This window comes from Triticum aestivum, chromosome 6B, assembly GCF_018294505.1.
Source record: "Triticum aestivum cultivar Chinese Spring chromosome 6B, IWGSC CS RefSeq v2.1, whole genome shotgun sequence".
NCBI classification, from domain to species: Eukaryota; Viridiplantae; Streptophyta; class Magnoliopsida; order Poales; family Poaceae; genus Triticum; species Triticum aestivum.
In genome coordinates, this window is record NC_057810.1 from 136,120,297 (window position 1) to 136,139,238 (window position 18,942).

The 18,942-nt window shown below is 43.6% G+C and overlaps 1 protein-coding gene across 2 annotated transcripts; it reads left to right on the top strand.

The window, feature by feature from the left end:
* Positions 1 to 12,146: 12,146 nt before the first annotated feature.
* LOC123136166 (disease resistance protein RGA2) lies at positions 12,147 to 17,115 on the top strand. 2 transcript variants are annotated; one of them, XM_044555481.1, is made up of 2 exons: positions 12,147 to 15,545; positions 16,671 to 17,115. In XM_044555481.1, exons 1-2 carry the CDS (start codon positions 12,147 to 12,149, stop codon positions 16,998 to 17,000), a joined length of 3,729 nt encoding a protein of 1,242 aa, XP_044411416.1. In that variant the 3' UTR covers positions 17,001 to 17,115. The 2 variants fall into 2 exon arrangements, with proteins under 2 accessions (XP_044411416.1, XP_044411415.1); XM_044555480.1 differs by lacking the exon at positions 16,671 to 17,115 and adding an exon at positions 15,996 to 16,295 and having other exon boundaries at positions 12,147 to 15,609.
* The last annotated feature ends 1,827 nt before the right edge of the window (positions 17,116 to 18,942 follow it).

Genomic DNA, 18,942 nt, shown 5'->3' on the forward strand with positions numbered 1-18,942 from the left:
AACCTCCATATTGTTCCACCGGGTGCACTCGCTCCCCCTCCTAAGGAGTTCCGCAAGATGAACCTCCGTGTTGTTCCATAGGGTTCCCTTAATACCCTGGTTGTCGAGCCAGATCTCGTGGAGAGCATCAAGAGACTACAGAAGTATGACTCTCAAGTTGAGAAGATTAAGCGCTACCTCGCAGAAGGAAGGCCCTCGTTTTTCGCCGTTGAAGATGATGACACATTGTTCTTTAAAGGTCGCCTAGTGGTTCCTTCAAAAGACAACCTGGATATGATTCAGGAAGTTATGAAAGAAGCACAAGATACGCCTTTGTCTATTCATCCCGGTAGTACCAAGATGTACCAAGACATTCGTCAGAGATTCTGGTGGTCAAACATGAAGCAAGATATTGCTCGCTATGTTGCTGAATGTGACGTTTGCCATCGTATCAAAGCAGAATACCAAAGGCCTGCTGGAACTCTGCAACCTATCTCTATTCCTGAATGGAAGTGGGACCATGTTGAAATGGACTTCGTACTGGATTTCCCAAATCACATAAGGGTAATGATGCTATACTTGTCATCATTGACCGGGTCTCAAAAGTTGCACACTTTCTAGCCGTCAAAGAAATGATCACTGCTAGTCAGCTGGCAACCCTCTATATGTCCAGAATTGTTTCCCTTCATGGTATTCCGTTGGTAATCAGCTCAGACCATGGCAGCTTATTCACTTCAAGATTCTGGGCAAGTTTCCAAGAAGCTATGGGAACTCACCTATCTTTTAGCACTGCATTCCACCCTTAGTCTCAGGGACAAGTTGAACACGTCAATCAAGTTCTCGAAGACATGCTTCGAGCTTGTGTCATTTCCTTTGGCAAGAAATGGGAGGAATCTCTCCCGTATGCTGAGTTCTCCTACAACAACAGCTATCAAGATAGCCTGAAGATGGCCCCCTTCGAAGTGTTATATGGACGAAAGTGCCAAACCCCCTTGAACTGGTCAGAAACTGGGGAACGTCCACTCTTCGTTCCGGATATTATCCAACACGCCGAATAACAAGTCCGCGTCATTCGCAAGAATCTCAGGACTGCTCAGTCACGTCAAAAGAGTCAGTATGATCGTCATCCTAAGGACATGGCCTATCAACCTGGCGAAAAGGCTTATCTTCGAGTCACACCAATGAAGGGTGCTCACCGCTTCGGGATCAAGGGCAAGCTAGCTCCTCGCTATATTGGTCCTTTCACTATTCTCAAAAGGCATGGAAAAGTGGCATACCAGTTGGAACTTCCGCCAAACCTTTCTCAGGTTCACGATGTGTTCCACGTGTCACAACTCCGCCGCTGCTTCAAGGACCCAATCCATGCAGTGGATCATGAAGTGCTTGAGTTGCAACAAGACCTCTCCTATAAAGAGCATCTGGTCCGCATTCTCGACCAAGTTGTACTCCGCGCACGTCAGAAAGTGATCAAGTTCATCAAGGTCCAGTGGTCGCATCACTCTGAAGACGAAGCCACTTGGGAACGCAAGGATCATCTGCGTGAAAAATACCCTGCTTTGTTTCCTTCTACCTCCTAAATCTCGGGACGAGATTTCATGTAGTGGAGGAGAATTGTAACGCCTGGATAATTATGCTACAGTAATCCCATGCTAATGATGCCACATCACCGTGATTACAGTTCTTAACCTCGTGATGATTCAATCATGTTTGAATTCGAATTTCAAAATTAAATCAAATGGCAAAGGTAAATAAAAGAAAAGGAGAAGGCAACAAAAAAGAAACAAAAGAAAAGGGGAGAGCCCCCCCCCCCACCCCTCACTGGATCTTGGCCCAGCAGCTGCCCACCAGGCTAGCCCACCTCTCTTCCCCTTATCCCCCACGACCGGAACCCTAAACCGCTACCGCCCCCAGTCCCCCCCCCCATGACTCTCTCTCTCTCTCTCTCTCTCTCTCTCTCTCTCACACACACACACACACTCCCGATCCTGGTCCGTTCTGGATCGGGTCGTTCCCCTCCACTGCGCCCCTGACGCCACCACCCGATCTCGACGACCGCATCGCCCCCCTCCCCCTATGCCGGACGCCTCGCCCTCCTCCCGGACCCCCCCCCCCACTCGACTGGTTCTGGATCGGGGAGGGGCCCGATCCCGCGCCACTGACGTCGGCGTCCATCCCGGTGCCGCCAGACTCCGTCAACATCGTCGCCTCCTCGCCCTCACGCAGGACTGCCCCATCCCCGCCGACCCAGAGCCTCGCCGCCCCCGCTTCCCTCCATCGCTGGTGAGGCCCTCGGCCTCGGCCTCCCCCTTTTCCTCCCGTTGTCGTGCACTGTACCGCGCCCCCTATCGCGCTCGTCGCGCCAACAGTCACGCGTACATGCGCGCCCACGCCCGACCCCGTCCTCTCTGTCCCCGGCATGCTCCGGCCGCGCCCACGCACCGTCCTGCCCGTGGTCACCGTCCTGCACGCGCCCAGTGGCCGTGCTCGCCACCTGCGCCGACCTCGCCGTTGTCGCGTCGTCCACCATGCAACCCCGTCCCCGTCGCCGCTAGCTGCTGCTCCCGCACCTCCCGACTCCGACTATGAGCCTCCCTGTCGCCCAGCCTCGCACTGTTTGCCTAGCCGGCGGCCGCCCCTTCCCGTAGGCGGCCCCTTGCCGTTGCCCGCCGCTGCCGCCAGCCATGGCCACGGCCGCGGCTGTGTATGTGTGCGTGCGTGTCTGGTCCGACTGGGCCACTGTCACACGGGGCCCAACCCCTGTTTTTTTAAAAGAAACGAAAACGTAAAAATAATAAAAAAACATTTATTTATTAATTAACTTAATTAATCAGGTTAATTAACCTAATCAACCAAACTTAGTTAATCAAATCTGTTAATTAGTTGGGTATATGACAGAATGACCCCACACGTCAGTTTGACCCAGTCAACGCCATGTTGGCTGTTGATGTCATGCTGACGTGACGCTGTTGTAATAATAATAATAGAAAATCATTTATAACTTTGATAAATCTTTTAAATTAATCCATAACTCGGATGAATATACTTTGTACATGAAAGTTGATCAGAACGACGAGACGAATCTGGATACGCTCTCCGTTCGCCCGCCACACGTCCCTAGCATAGCGAACATGCAACCTTTCCCCTCCGGTTCATCTGTCTGACAGACGTTCGGAACCGGGAAAACTTTCTCGGATGTTTCCCCCTTCGCCAGTATCACCTAGCACTGCGTTAGAACACCTCTAGCACCGCTTATTTGTCTAATCATGCATATGTTCACGTGTATTTACTGTTTCTTCGCCCTCTTCTCTCCGGTAGACCCCGAGACCATTGTTGATGCCACTGTGATCGACTACATCACCGACGACACTTCTTCCCTTTCAGCGAAGCTTCCAGTCAAGCCCTCCCTTTGATCATCCCGATATCACCTATTCCATTCTCTCATGCTTGCATTAGATTTTGCTACTGTTATTGATTGCTCCTATTCTGATGCATAGCCTGCTTTTGTAACCTGCTGTTGTACCTTACCTGCTTATCCTAAACTGCTTAGTATAGGTTGGTTAGTGATCCATCAGTGACCCCCACTTGTACTTGTTGCCCCTGCTTCATCATCAACGCCTCGATCAACGTGATCGACGACCTGAGCCCGACACCTCACATCACATCAGGCCCTTTTGTTGCTCGACTCTGCAGAGTTACCATCGAGTGCCGAGGGTGGTACCTCGTACATCACTCCTGATGAGATCTATGTAGTGTAGCTATTCAGTCGTGGTCATCGAGGGTGATTCCTCCTGAACCACTTCCGATACGACTCTATCATGCAAGCCCCAAGTGCGAACCTCGAGGGTGGTTCCTCTTACATTCACCTTGATGATTACATCGAGTGGAATCCACCGAGGGTGATTCCTTGGGTTTTCCCCTTGATGTTTGGACACACGGTTACCTGGACTTTACTTGAGACCATTGTTGAAGTCGGGTCGGCCCTGAGGGGTACCCGCGAGTTGATGTGAAAGTCAGGCAAGCCCGTAGAGCACCCGCGAGTTTTCTACGAGGCACGGCCGAGCATTCTGGGCCCTTGCCATAAGTCCACGAGACGGGGAGACGGGGTCACATTATCGTGAGTCTCTGCTCATCTCCGCGAGCCCCCAATGCACTAACAGGTTTGGGTATTTGTTCTGAGTTGGCCTCTGGCCTTTACGCACTAACTACCACGCGAGAATAGTTATGGGCCTCGACGTCGCAGTATTAGCCGAAGCTTTGTCAGACGTCCAGTTCAGCAGAGCGGCACGGTCGAATCGTGTTGGCCATCCGAGGCGGTGCTGGTATTCACCCTGCGCGCAACAACCCGGAGTGCTGCGGGCGATGGGCCCATGACCTCAGAGTGCTTAGGATGTAGACCGGCGGGGACCTCTCTGTTGAGCCTAGGTAGGGCTACGACGTGTTGATCTTCTGAGGCCAAGCATTGACCCCAGAAAGGTGTCCGGCCTGAGTGATCGAGCGTGTTGGGTAACGCGGTGCACCCCTGCAGGGAAGATATATATTCGAATACCGTATCCATGGTAATGGACGTTCAGACTTGTATCCTGATCTTATATAACTAGAAATGGATACTTGAGACATGTGATGAATATGTGGCTCCGAGATTGCTTTCTCGCAGGGAGTCTAGGAAGGATCTCTGGGCTTTAATGTTACAACATGTTTGATAATTATAAACTGCTATTCTTTACTCTTCAACATGCTGCAAGATGCTTGGAGCTGCTTGAAGATGCTAGTCTTTGATAGGCTAGGCCTTCCCCTCTATTCTGGCATTCTGCAGTTCAGTCCACAGATACAAACCTTCCATTTGATACCAGTTCACACTTAGTATAGATCTGATTCTTGCGAGTACTTTGGATGAGTACTCACGGTTGTTTTGCTACCCCTTTCCCCCCTTCTTCCTTCTTTCTGGTTGATGCAACCAGATGATGGATCCCTGGAGCCAGATGCCACCGCTGATGGATGCTACTACGTGGAGGCCGCCGACAACCAGGAGTAGTTAGGAGGTCCCAAGCAGGAGGCCTTGCCTCTTCGATCGTTGTTGCTTTTGTGCTAGCCTTCTTAACACATCCTTGTTTAACTTATGTATGTACTCAGATATTGTTGCTTCCGCTGACTCTTGTGTATCGAGCTATCTGTTCGAGCCCTCGAGGCCCCTGACTTGTAATATAAAGCTTGTATTATTTTATTTGTGTCTAGAGTTGTGTTGTGATATCTTCCCGTGAGTCCCTGATCTTGATCGTACACATTTGCGTGTATGATTAGTGTACGATTGAATCGGGGGCGTCACAGTAAGAGATTATCTGGAGTGGCCAGATTTATGAATCATTCTGGCAGGCTCACATACATAAATTATATGGTTGTCTCCATGCCCATATTTGCTATGTGTTCACTCAAAGTACACCTCACCATATTGGATCATGTTGATAAATCAAGCAGAGACTCCTATGGTATGGAAATGAGATTAATTAAAAAGGAAAATGTCTGGCAAGTTGGGATGTGATATGCAAGCCTAAAAATCAAGGAGGTCTTGGTGTTTTATGTCTAAGAACACAAAACAAAGCCCTCCTTATAAAGCATCTATACAAATTTTACAATCAGGCGGATGTGCCCTGGGTTAAACTACTTCAGAATGCTTACTATCAGAACAATGAGGTCCCACACTCTGGCAGCAACAAAGGTTCTTTTTGGTGGAAAGACTGCATGAAACTGTTTGATTTGTTTAAAAATATGACTACTTGCCCAGTCAACTCAGGGAATTCTACTTTACTATGGGAGGACAATTGGAATGGTTCCATCATGAAACTGAAGATTCTTGAATTACACTCCTTCACTCAATAGGAAAACATCTCTATTTTGGCAGTCAAGAACATTGACAATAAATATAATCTCTTCCAGTTACCATTATCTATTATTGCTCATTGACAGTTTCACCTGCTATCTGATAAGTTAAATGCCATCAGACATAACTACCTCATGAACAATGATGAAGCTGCTGCTCCAATTAGATGGATATGGAAATCATGTTGTTTACCAAAGCATAAATTTTTTTGTTGGTTAATGCTCAATGACAGGATAAATACTTGTGATCTTTTGACCAGGAAAAGTTTTCATCTTGATGCCACCAACTTTGTATTATGTAATGATGAATGCATGGAGGACAAAACTCACCTTCTTTTCTCTTGCCCATTTAGTCAGGGCTTTTGGTGGAGCATTGGTATTGAATGGAACACGGATATAAGCATCTATGATATGATAATTGAAGCAAAACAGACATATCGACTTGGTTTTTTCATGAAAATTATGACTGTATGCTGCTGGAGCATCTGGAGTCAAAGGAATGGACTGGTCTTTGAAGGAATACCTTGCTCAATCACAGAATGCAGATGTGATTCCATCAAAACTTTCAAATTGACCATGCTTAGAGCCAAACCTAGTCTTAAGGATGGCATGTCATCCTGGATTGATAATATTTGATTTATTTCCCTCTTTTCCTTTATATTGTAATCATAGACTTCTCTTGTTGTTTCCCCATCAACCATTGTAACACTACCATGTTTTTTGCTCATTATAAATGAAAAATGACACACAGTAAGGCTTTTGCCTTATTGTTTTATGGTTAAAAAAAAGTAGTACGAGGGACTAAAATTATCTAGTTTGAGAAGTTAAGGGACTAAAATTTGCTGGTTTTAGAGTTAAAGAACCATTTCTATACTTTGAAGAAAATTGGGGGACGAAAAATTGCTGCTCTCACACGATGCTTCTTATAACGTTTGTGAAACCCACTGACTCCCTCGCGTGCGGTACATGGTCATCAAACTCCTGTTAGAAGACGAAGGTAACTAGTACCGGGCATTCGGGCTACCAGCGAATGGTACACCGTCCAAACTTGCCAAGATCCGTGCAATCATATGCCCACTCCACAAGTAATTCGATGTATTGGGTCCCACAACTTTTATTCATAGTAAAATCCACCACTTTCTGTGTAAGAGAGGTACAAACAGCTGCACATGGGCCCCCAAGTTTCTCTCCCCTTTTTTTGCAAAGGCAAGTATCTCTCCTCAAAACCCGATTTGATCAATTCAACCACAATTACGTAGCCTCTCTTAAGCCTACCCGCCACTGCCAAGTTTCTCCCCCATGCCGCCGCATCGATCCCCCTCCTCTTCCCCGTCGGACCTTGGCGGCGGCAAGAGGAGTGGGGAGCCATCTTTTCCTTTTTTTTCCTTCTTATGTTTTGTTTTCCCAACGACATCGGCGAGGTGGTGGCAACGATGGTGTGTTGGAATAAGGTCTCTCTAGTCTCTCCTTACCTCAACGACGTCTGATCCGGCGCAGACGGAGGGCCTATGAGAGTTTGTGTCCCCAGATCTGCTGGCTCTCTTCAGATCTTCGAAAAGAAGAAATGGTTAAGGATACAATCAACCAATAAATTCTTACTTCTAAGGTAGTTGGTGTGTCCTTCAAGAAGAGCAATTGGTTGACCATTCGTGTGATGACTTCGACATCTTCGTCTTCTGTGTTGTTCCGCGGCATGGTCTGGTTTCTCCAACTCTCTGGACCGGTGGTGATGGATTGCAAGCCTGTTTTTGGATTGGGTGATCCTCCGACCGATGCTTCTTCGACGACTTCTAGATCATGTCTTAAGGCGCTAGTGGTTATTGCGGTCTTTAAAACCTGGTACGGTGAAGGCATTAGCAGTGTGTCTCTTTCCTTTACTATTGGTTCAGTACAATGTTCAATTTCGGGCGAATGACGTACAATCAGAGAAAGAAGAAGGCTAGTATGTTTTTGCAATGTAATTTTATTTTGTACAAGACAGAGACTCTTTCCATTGTACTTCATATTGTTTTCTTTGATAAATACAAGCAAAATGGCCCGTGCGTTACGACGGGAGAAAACAAATCATAATTTTCAATGTCAATGACCACATTTTGCTACATCACCGAGATATACTTTCACTCTCATTTTCGTGAATCGTGAACAATTTTTGAAAATCATGAACATTTCTTAAACTCGTGAATATATCTGAAATCATGAACATTATTAAAATTTGAGAACATTTTTACAGTTTTTCAAACATTTTCTAGAAACATAAACATTTTTTCAATTCATGAATATTTTATACTATCTGCAAATATTTTTTGTTAAATTGTGAAAAAAAATAAAACATTTTTCTTGAATAGGCGACATTTCTAGAATGGACAGACATTTTATCTGGAAATTGGTGGAACAATTTTTGAAATTCACGAACATTTTTTTGATTTAACGAACATTTTTCGAGATGCATGATCATTTTTTGAATTAGTAAACATTTTATGAATAAATAAACTATTTTGTAAGTCATGAATAGTTTTTTTATTTTTAGGATAATTTTCAATTCATAAACATTTTTTGAATTGGCGAAATTTTGTTCAATTTCATTAACATTTTTAATACACAACTTTTCTAAACAAATCATGAACATTTGTTGATTTCCCGAATATTTGTTTTCAAAATCAATAACAATTTTTATTATGCGATTATTTTCTGAATACAAAAATATTTATGAATTACTAAATGTTTTATTTCAAAATTCTCATAATTTTTAATTTTAGCAATTTTTTGAAGTCATGAATTATTTAGAAGTGAAAAAACAAAGATGGAAAAGGAAAATAAAAAATTAAAATTAAATTAAAAAACAGGCTGCCCGGACCTGGGCCGGCCCAATGAGGCACGCTGTGTCTTGTCTCAGCGCGCAGAGCGTAGTATAGAAGGTTCCTACTGCATGGGCCGGCCCGGGCGGGGATTCCCCTATGTGAAACGTTTTTTATCACTTATAGGTGGCATCGGTGGGTAATATTTTGCAATTTTGGGCGCAATATTGATGACGTACCGGCAGAAGCAGTAACCCATTTATTACTAGGGCGCTGCTACGGGTCTGCCGGCTGATCTTTTTAAAAGATCAGCCGGGTCACGGCCATCAGATACGGCATCATCAGGCAGCTATTAGCACCCTCGACCATTGCAACAAAGATAATGTTGCAGAAACCTTCGGAACGTAGGTTTTGGTGCAGAAATCTTTGCAACAGAGGTTATGTTGCCAATTTTTTGCAACAAAGACCATGTTGCAGAAAGGTCTCCAATTTGTTTTTACAACATAGGTTATGTTATTGTTCTTTTTTTGCAACATAGATCACATTGCAGAAATGTCTATAATATTTTTTTTGCAACAAAGGTCATGTTGCAGAAACTTTTTGTAACAGAAATTACGTTGGAGGATATGTTGTTGCGTCTCAGCTTGGGAAGGCGGCAGCCATGGACGCCGATGCTCCTCCTAGATGGTCGTGATGTGGAACGACGAGCGACGGCGGGCTTCAACAGCGGCGTGCCTAGATGCAGCCCACCGGCCGTGCGCGGCCGGCACGCAGCACCCAAGTGGTCGGCTTCCAGCATCTACAAATCAGCTGCTAGTGCATACTCGCAGGCCACTATACTGGCCACAGCCATGGGGTGCTACTCGTCATGGACGAGGTCAACGCTTGAATTGAGAGATGCATCTGAGCATGCAAGCTAGATGTAGACGAATGAGGATAAGAAGGGAGATGAGCGGTGATGGCTTCACCTCACATGGCGTGGCGCGTGTCTAAGGCGGCGGACGGTGCGATTGTAATCGGGCGGTTGACGAGAATATTTTTCCTTACTATTAGGTATAGATATAGATATATGAGATGTCCCTTGGGTGTCTCTAAAAGAAGTCTCTAACCCATGCTTTATTTTCTTTTGAAACTTTACATAACTTATGTCTTTTAAACTGAAATAATGTTTTATATTACCTTTCAAATTCTCTCACACAAATTGATCGAAGCAAATATCACAAGTGATAAAAAATATTCCAAAATCATTTCAGTTATTTCAGAAATATTTCAATTAATTCAGAAAAGATTTATGCTATTTCAATTATCTCAAGAGTTTTTAATTATTTTATTGTTTTTCAGCTTTTTTTGACTGAAATAAGTGAAACAGTTTTTTTAATAATAAACATAGTTCGAATCACTTTTTTGAAATAATGATTTTTTTTCATATATCACTTTTTTGAAATAGTGAAATACCTGTCAGCGGAATAATAAGAGATATTGCTATTTTAACTTTCAAGTTGTGCAATGCTCTCCAACATTAATGTGGGCGCAAAACTGAATGTGACATTGCATGGGCACTTGCAGATGTTTTGATGATGCCATGGAGGCGAAGGAGGATGCTTTTGTGGTCAGAGATGGTAAGCTACATTAAAATTAGTTCAATTTTCCCACTTTATTCTCTGTAGCTCTGCGCATTTTTTGCATACGACCTATATGAATGGTACATTCATAGGGGCATTTGATTCCTAGAAAACTGCCTCTTCAAAATGAAATATAGTCATAATTTCAACCGCAAAAAAAAATAGTCATAATTTGTACTGGTACAAACAAAGGCAGTCAGAACTCAGAACTGGCACGTTATGTTCGTCTCACTGGTTCTCCAGCAAGTAAAGTGGAGTACTTTCGATATTTTTTTGAATGAAAGAGTACTTTCGATATTTGAGACGAGAAGGCAAAATAGATATCTGAGGCGAGCCCCTCATCAAAAGAAAAAAGAAAAAGATATCTGAGACGAGAAAGCGAAAAGAATTAAAGTACCTTGCTGTGCAGAAATCTAGCTATTGCGAGACGACGGAGCTTGCCACCAGCTAGAGTCACAGGCTGCTAGCTACCTCTAGCTTGGAATAATGAACAGCTAGCCCGATCGGACTCTTCATTGAGCATGCATGTGTGCTTTGGTGCAGCTACGAATGGTAGGTCTCGGATGTGTTTACCACGCATACATACACCCATCTAGATCTAGCTACCTAGCCAAGTAGAGTAATACTAATAATGATCCACAAAGAACATGCGAACCACCGCGTCCGAAAAGCTTGGCTTTTAGCGGTTCCTTTTGAGTTTTGAGGACGTGCGAGTGCTCCCCTTCCGGGCTGTCGGTGCATTCCAGAGCGAGCTGCGTTCGTCGAGGGAGGGAAAGAAGCAGCGCCGCCGCCACCACCAACCACCACCATCGCCACCGCTCCTTGGGATTGATGCAGGTGAGCGCCGCCGGCCCCCGTCGATTTCTTGGAACGTTTTGCTTTGTTTTTTACCGGATCCGCGACTCGATTTCTCCTGCCCGCGATCCACCCTATACTGTTTACTTGGGGCGAACGGATCCACCATCGCTGCCCGCAGCCGTTCCTTGCTCTAGTTCCTCCCCTCTTATCTATCCACCTTTCTTAGCTTTCTACCGTAGATGTTCCATTTTTCAGGCTTCCTTTTCTTAAAGAAGGATTTGGAGCCGGGGAGCTCTCCCTGTTGATCTAAACAAAAAATCTAAACAAATCTAGAGAGCTCCCCGGCTGCTCTAGTAGGACTTTTTTGGAGCCGGGGAGCTCTCCCTGTTGATCTAGACAAAAAATCCTACTAGAGTAGGGAGGCGCTGGCATCTTGTGTGGGAGCAGTGTCATCTTCTACGGATTTTAACCAAAATTGTACTAGTCATACTTCTTATTACCCTCCGTCCCACGATAAAACGTTTTTGCTAACGTCTTGTGGGACGGAGGGAGTACGATAGAGGGCAACGAAACTACTCTTTTGTTTTACAAAAGATATGCAGCGAAGAAAATGAAAGCGTTCATGATTATATCAAATGCTTTAACAGTAAGACTCAAAACTTCCTTTGGGGGTTCTATAAGAAAGTATACAGAACCCAAAATCTTCTCTTCAGCTTGTTGGTTCTGTAACAATGGGATAAAATCGCAGGTGCTCCAGCTGCCTCTAATTGACACAAAATTACTGACATACACAGAGTGGTGCTGCTACTCGCCAAGCTCTATTTACCTCTATGCACGTGCAAGTTATATCCAAACTAAGTATAGCGTAACCACCAAAATAAACACCTTCAGAAGATCACTTAACTGCTAACTACAGAATTATGCTTACAAAACAAAGACGTGTAGAAGATGTATTCGTTGGAACTAGTTTCATTGGAACATTTGCTGGAAACAACTCTGAAGAAAATTACTTCAGTATTGCTAATTGCATCCACTCTTTGCTTGCAGGACGAACATAGGTGTCCACACTCCAGCCACCATGAGCTTATCTGCCATTGGGATAATTAGTGCCCTCAATGAATGTGTCACTTTGTTTCAGTGGGCCAAATCTGCCATTTCATCTTTGCACTCCCGATGGAGTGGCTCACAGGAGCAACATCTTCAGGATCGTGTATTGCAGTTGGAGAGTGGCCTGCAATGTCTCAGGGATACTCTTCCTGCAATGTACAGCCTCATTAATAAAGCAGAGTGGAGAAGCCACAACGACGGTGTGGCTAGTCTCCTTCCTAATCTCAAGGATGCAGTGTCTGAGGCCGAGGACCTTCTTGATGAATTCAGATGGTATGAGAAGAAGGTGCAAGTGGAGGGCAATGCAAGCCAATTTCCTTTCATTGACTTCTTTGATACTGTCATCCAAGGCAGCTTCAACAAACTGAATGATGTCCAGTTGAGGTTGAACCATCTTTCGAGACAGATTGACACTATGGTGCTTCATGGAGTTACACATCGCTTTGACAAATTAGTCAGGCCAGAGACCACTTCTTTGCCAAATGAAACAAAAATATTTGGTCGTGACAAGGAGCTGAAGCAGGTATTGGGTTTTCTCAATGTACCTGCAAATTCAAAACGCAGGAGAGCAACTAGTTCAGTCAATGCATCAACCAGCGCACCAGTGAGCAACCAAGTTAGTACTGAATCAAGGATATATAGTCTTCCTGTTTTGCCAATAGTTGGAATTGGTGGTGTTGGAAAAACTACTTTGGCCCAACATATATGCAATCATCAACGAGTGAAGTCTCACTTTGAGCTGATAATTTGGATTTGCGTCTCCGATGACTTTGACGTGAAGAGGTTAATTAAAGAAGTTATACAATCTTGTACTGGAAAGGTGGTAACAATTGATAATTTGGATTTTCTTCAGCGTGCTCTCTCTAACCTTGTGACCAATAAAAGGTTATTGGTAGTCCTTGATGACATGTGGGATGACGCCTTGAAGGAAAATGAGCAGTGTTGGAAGAGGTTTATTGCACCTTTTAGAAGTGTCCAAGAGGGTAGTGCGATGTTGGTCACCACTAGATGTCCAAAGGTTACCGAGGGGGTGCGCACAATGGAGCCCGTCATATTAGAAGGTCTAAAGGATGACGTCTTCTGGAATTTCTTCAAGTCATGCATATTTGGATCTGAGAATTCTGACAATGATCCTGAATTAGAGCATATTGGCAGAAGTATACTTCCTAAATTGAAGGGTTCTCCATTGGCCGCCAAAACTCTAGGACGGATGTTAAGTATGGACCTTCAAGCATCACATTGGAATTTTATACTTGAGAGTGAATTATGGGAGTTGAGACAAGAGCAGACTGACATTTTGCCTGCACTTCGGTTGAGCTACATGTATTTACCATTCTATTTGAAGCAATGCTTTGCATTCTGCGCTGTGTACCCCAAAGATTACAGATTTGAGAAGGCATGCTTAGCTGAAATTTGGGCAGCAGAAGGCTTTGTGGAACCTCAAGGTGGTGTTCCAATTCAAAATATTGGCTGTCAGTATTTTGAAGACCTTGTTGCAAGGTCCTTCTTTCAAAAGGTTAATGGTGGATATGTAATCCATGATTTGCTGCATGACATGGCACAAATGGTTTCAGAGCACCATTGCTTCATCTTAAGAAATAAGAGTGACTTTGATAAAATTCCCCAGAATGTTCGTCATCTGTATGTACTCTCTGGCAGTGAATTTGACGATTCCGACTTGTTGAGACTATGCAAGTATACGAAGTTGCGTACCTTAATTTGCAAGAAGAGTTTAGGGAGAAAAGCAAGCTTTGTAATGGACCACTGGTGTACTAAACTTCCGCGCATGCGTGTGATTTCTTGTGCCTCTGTAGATGAGTTACCAGATAGTATTGGCAACTGGAAGCATCTTCGGTACCTTGAAATCTGCAGAGCTGGTCTTCTCATGAAAAGGCTTCCTTCAACTTTGTGTTGGCTATATCATCTGCAGATTTTATATGCCAAGAAATGCAAGCTAGAAAACTTGCCCGATGACTTTGGTAAGTTGACTAGTTTGCAGAAATTCGAATCAGATGGATTAACATATTATGCTGGGGATCAAATGACTTTTGATCTAGAAAAATGTGAGGAGGGAAAACGTATAAGTTTAATAAAGAAACTTAATCAGTTTCGTGGACACTTGAAGATAGCTAATGGTGGCATGCTAAGTAAGGATCAGGCAGCAGAAGCTGAACTAAAGAATAAGAAATATCTTGATGAGTTGACACTCAATATGAATTCACAGAGGTCTCAAACCATCCAGGAGAATGTGATAGAAGTGCTTGAAGTTCTGCAACCTCCTATCAGTCTCAAGTCTCTGTTACTCCAGAATTATGCTGGTGTCTCACTCCCAAGCTGGCTTTTGCCACAAAATTTGCCAAGCTTAAAATCACTTACTTTTGCAGGTTGTTTTGAACTCAAGAGCATATCATCTCCCATGATCTCACAGGGCATAAACTTAAATGAGATACCTGCAGTTGGTATTTTCCTCTCCCTGGCAGATGTAACCATTGATGGGTGCAGGAATATATCAAGCCTCGAACAGTTTCTATGCTCAGATTATGTGCCAGCCATCAAGAAAATAAGAATTGAACATTGTGAGATGTTAGCATCAGTACCTACCGAAAAGTTTGGAGAATTTCATTTCCTTGAAGAACTAGTCATGTGTCATTGTCCAAACATCCGGCTCCAAAGATTGGTGTCGCCGTCCCTTCAGAAGCTACATCTCTGGCGTGCTGGTCTCTTTTGCAATATTGACTGCTGCTCCCTCACCTACTTTGATTTATCATGCGAGTCTGTCACGTCCATCAACCTGCAAACATGGAGTCTTCCAGCTCTGCAAGAGTTGCACGTTGCGTGCAAAAATCTTACATCTATTGGAGACTCCCCTATTTTTTCCATTTCTACAGGCACCAGCACCACTAGAGCATTCTCGTTCCTTAATGTTATATCATTTTGGATGTGTCAGAAATTGTCAGCCCTTGATGACTTCCTAACACAAGAATATGTACCTGCTGTTGAGAAAATTGAAATCAAATGTTGTAGGGAGTTAATGTCCCTGCCAGGTGAAAATTTTGGGAGTTTTCCCTATCTGAAACATTTGGTGGTTATTGAGTGTCCAAGTCTCAAGTGGCAAAGGGGATTCACGTTGCCATCATCTCTCCAAAGGCTCAACTTGGCGCAATGTGGGGATATCTCTCCATACGTTCCCAGCTGCCTACTGAACCTTACATCCCTCGTGTCACTGAGGATGATTGTGTGCCAGGGTATAACATCCATTCCAGGCGACATTTGGCGCAGTAATCTTACATCACTTGAGGAATTGAGGATTTCGGATTGTCCAGACCTAGTTTCATTTGGTGGAGCAAAGGCAGTAGTAATGATAAAGAAGGTATTGATATGCCGGTGTCCAAACTTAAGGGGAGTAAAGGAGATCAATAGAGAAGAGCACTAAGGTATTTTTTGCTAACGATTGTTTCCCGTCCAGTTTCTACTTCTATATACTGAAAAATAACTCATGTATCATGCAGTAGCAATCCAATTTACATCATTATTATTGGGGTACACTGCTTGACTGCTTGTTGATGAGTGATGCCTACATGTATTGTATGTCCTGTTTCTAGGAGTATTTGTTACTTCCAATGTTTAGCCCGTATAGAGTCATGATATGTTGAATTTCCCGAAAGAGTAGTGTGATGTTTACAGAGATTGCACACGTGTGACGGTTTGAAAAAACTTGCTAACCTGTGATGTATATGATGCTGCCGTGTTGTGTGTATTAAGACGAAGCTCTTCTTTTGTTGCCAAAATCTGTTTTACTGATCATGTTCTGTTCTTGAAGGAACTGAACCCCATAGCCGCATTACCTGGAAGTTGGAAGACCCGAAGACAACCAGACAGTGCGCGCTTCATCTCGCCGTCTCCATCTCTCCGCCCGCGCCTGCTTCTCGCTTGTTGCAGTTTTAACCAATTATTATTTCTCATATTTCTGCTGATAACTATCGGTTCCCAGTTTGGACAGTCATAATCTGTTGTAACTTGTGAAAACGACAGAGCGGCCGTGCATCTCTAAGACACATCGCACCTGTTGCATTTGTGTGTTTTGGTGCGTCTTTACGTTGGAAACATCTTTACTCTGGAATTATTGATAGGTTGTTTTCAAAGGAATTGCAGTGTATAGCAGGGCTAGCAAAGGCTGTGTGCTCTAACTCACTAATGTCGTACTCCCTCCGTCCGGAAATACTTGTCGGAGAAATGCATAAAAATGAATGTATCTAGAACTAAAATACATCTAGATACATCCATTCCTCCGACGAGTATTTCCGGACGGAGGGAGTACTATATGCATGTGAGCTGAGAGCCTGAATCCTGCTGACTACAACATCATTTTTTTAAGACGGTGGGGGTTCAGAAGTAAGGAAAACAGTTTGGCCTCTGGGGTTCAGGCTACTCTTTTGTGATTTTTTCGAACTGCAGCCAAGTGCCCAAGTTGAATGGAATGGCCCTTGTCTTGTAGGAAGAACCTGCGGTTTCAGGTTTCAGAACGTATGGCATGCACAACGGAGTGAAAAATCAGGAAAGAGAAACGGTGATGGATAAAGATTACCGCTGCTGCAGCCCACATGGGGAAGGGAGAAGTCAGGCGGCCCGGGTCAGAGAGGGACGCATACTGCTCGCTCGTCGATTGGCGTCCAGGTTCGTGGATAGCAGGCGTCTGCGGCTGCTCGTCGTTCGCTGCATGAGCAGGCTGCTGCGGCAAGGATGCGCGCGGCGGCCGGAGGTAGTGGCCGAGGGCGCGTGCCTGCTTGACTCGTGGACGCGGATCGGTGGTAGCCTAGTACTGTAGGTAGCACCCACCGGAGATACCCGACGACAAGGACGGCGCGGCTGCGGAGATGGAGAAGATGGGGAACGCGGCGCGGTTGGTCTTTGCCAACGCAGCACCGCCAGGTGGGCCCCTGGTCCAACTCAGAGCTGGCCAAACGGGCTGGCACGTCACGTTTACTAAACGGGGAGGTCCTATATGACGCTCTTTGCGTCAAGTTGCTGGTGTTTCGCACAGAGCCTCCACGTTTTCTGTTTCTACTGTTTCACGAGCGAGCGAGCGAGAACTCAGTGTCTCTGTTCGCTCCTCTTTTGCAGGGATTCGAACCCAGGACCTTACACTATACGAAAAGTGGTATTACTAGTTGAGCTATCAATCGTTAATGATTCTTCAGCAGCGCCAAGCTTAAAGAACCAAACAGGCAGCGCAGTCCAAAATATATATCTTGAATTTCAAAAGCATTTTTATTTAAAAAAATGAAGGGATCTGTGACACACAAGCAAATTGCAGATTTGCAAAAATAAAAACGAAATATTTGCAAAAATCAGGAACATTTTTTTGAAACGGGAACTTTTTAAATTCCACGGCAGAAATTGAAAACGCGAACGTATTTGAAAAATGTGAAAACAAGAACATTTTCTGAAAATTTTACACTGAACAATTTTCAAATCTCCTGAAAAAATGAAAACATGCACATTTTTTAAAATTGCGAACAATTTTGGGAAACGAGAACATTTTTGAACTGCCCAATTTTTTTTTGAAATTTGTGAACAAAAAGTTGAAACTAAACAATTTCAAAACTCCTGAAAAAATGAAAACATGCGAATTTTTTAAATTTGTGAACAAATTTTGAAAGCGGAAACATGTTTTGAACCGCCCGAACACTTTTTGAAATTTGTGAACAAAAATTTGATACTGAACGATTTTGAAACACCTGAAAAACTTAAAACATGCACATTTTTAAAATTGCGAACAATTTTTTGAAAACGGGAGCATGTTTTGAACCGCCCGAACATTTTTTGAAATTTGTGAACAAAAGTTTGGAACTCAACAATTTCGAAACTCAAAAGTGAGAGTGTGCACATTTTTCTGAATTTTTTTTGAACAATTTTCAAAAATGGGAACATTTTTTGAAATTCCTGGGCAATTTTTGAACAAATTTTGAAAGCTGAAACATATCTCTTAAACCGAATTTTTTTTAGTTTGTGAACAAAGTTTGAAAAGATGAACACTTTTTTTAAATTCTAAAAATTTACAAAATTTCTGAACAAAAAATTCAAACAGGAACATTTTTTTTGCCTAGACGAACAAAAAAATTGAAACTGCAGAAAATGATTTTGAAAAACATGAAACGTTTTTGAAGTTGTGAACAAATTATGAAACTCCGAACAAAGTTTTAAACCATGAATTTTTTTTGAATTTTTGAACAAATATTTAAAATGGGACATTTCATGAAATTATGAACATTTTTTGAAACAAAGCGAACAAATTTCGCAAGTTATGAACAAAATTTGAAAACATGAACATTTTCTGTAAAAATGAACAAAATTTGTAAAAAGCGAACCATTTTTGAAAAAAAAATCTGAGAAATAAAATGAAATAAAAAGAAAAGAAAATCAGAGAAAAAAGAAACAAGTAAAGAAAATAAACTGAAAAGGAAACAGGGAGAGAAAAGGAAAAAAAATAGAAAAAAACATAAAAGAAAGAAATCTGGTTCAGGAACCTTCTAGAAGGTTCCCAAAACCGTAAAAAATCGGCAGAAGGTTCCCAAAACCGGGAACGCTGAAAACGCGCAGACGGGCCGGCCCAAAAACTGATCGCCTGTGCGAAACAGCATCTGTTTGCCGCAAAGACTGGCGAATAGGGAATTGCTACTAAACGGCGGCACAGTAGTCTTGCGCTATGCTGTTTTTGGGGCCAGATTCGGCAGTGCCGGCCCCCGTGCCCAGCCTCAAGGCGCATG

Excerpts from the sequence above, each read along its gene's own strand:
- LOC123136166 (XM_044555481.1), top strand. The coding sequence starts at position 12,147 with ATGAGCTTATCTGCCATTGGGATAATTAGTGCCCTCAATGAATGTGTC. Across the intron at positions 15,546-16,670 it reads CAGTAGTAATGATAAAGAAG|GAAGAACCTGCGGTTTCAGG; the intron begins GTATTGATATGC and ends CTTGTCTTGTAG.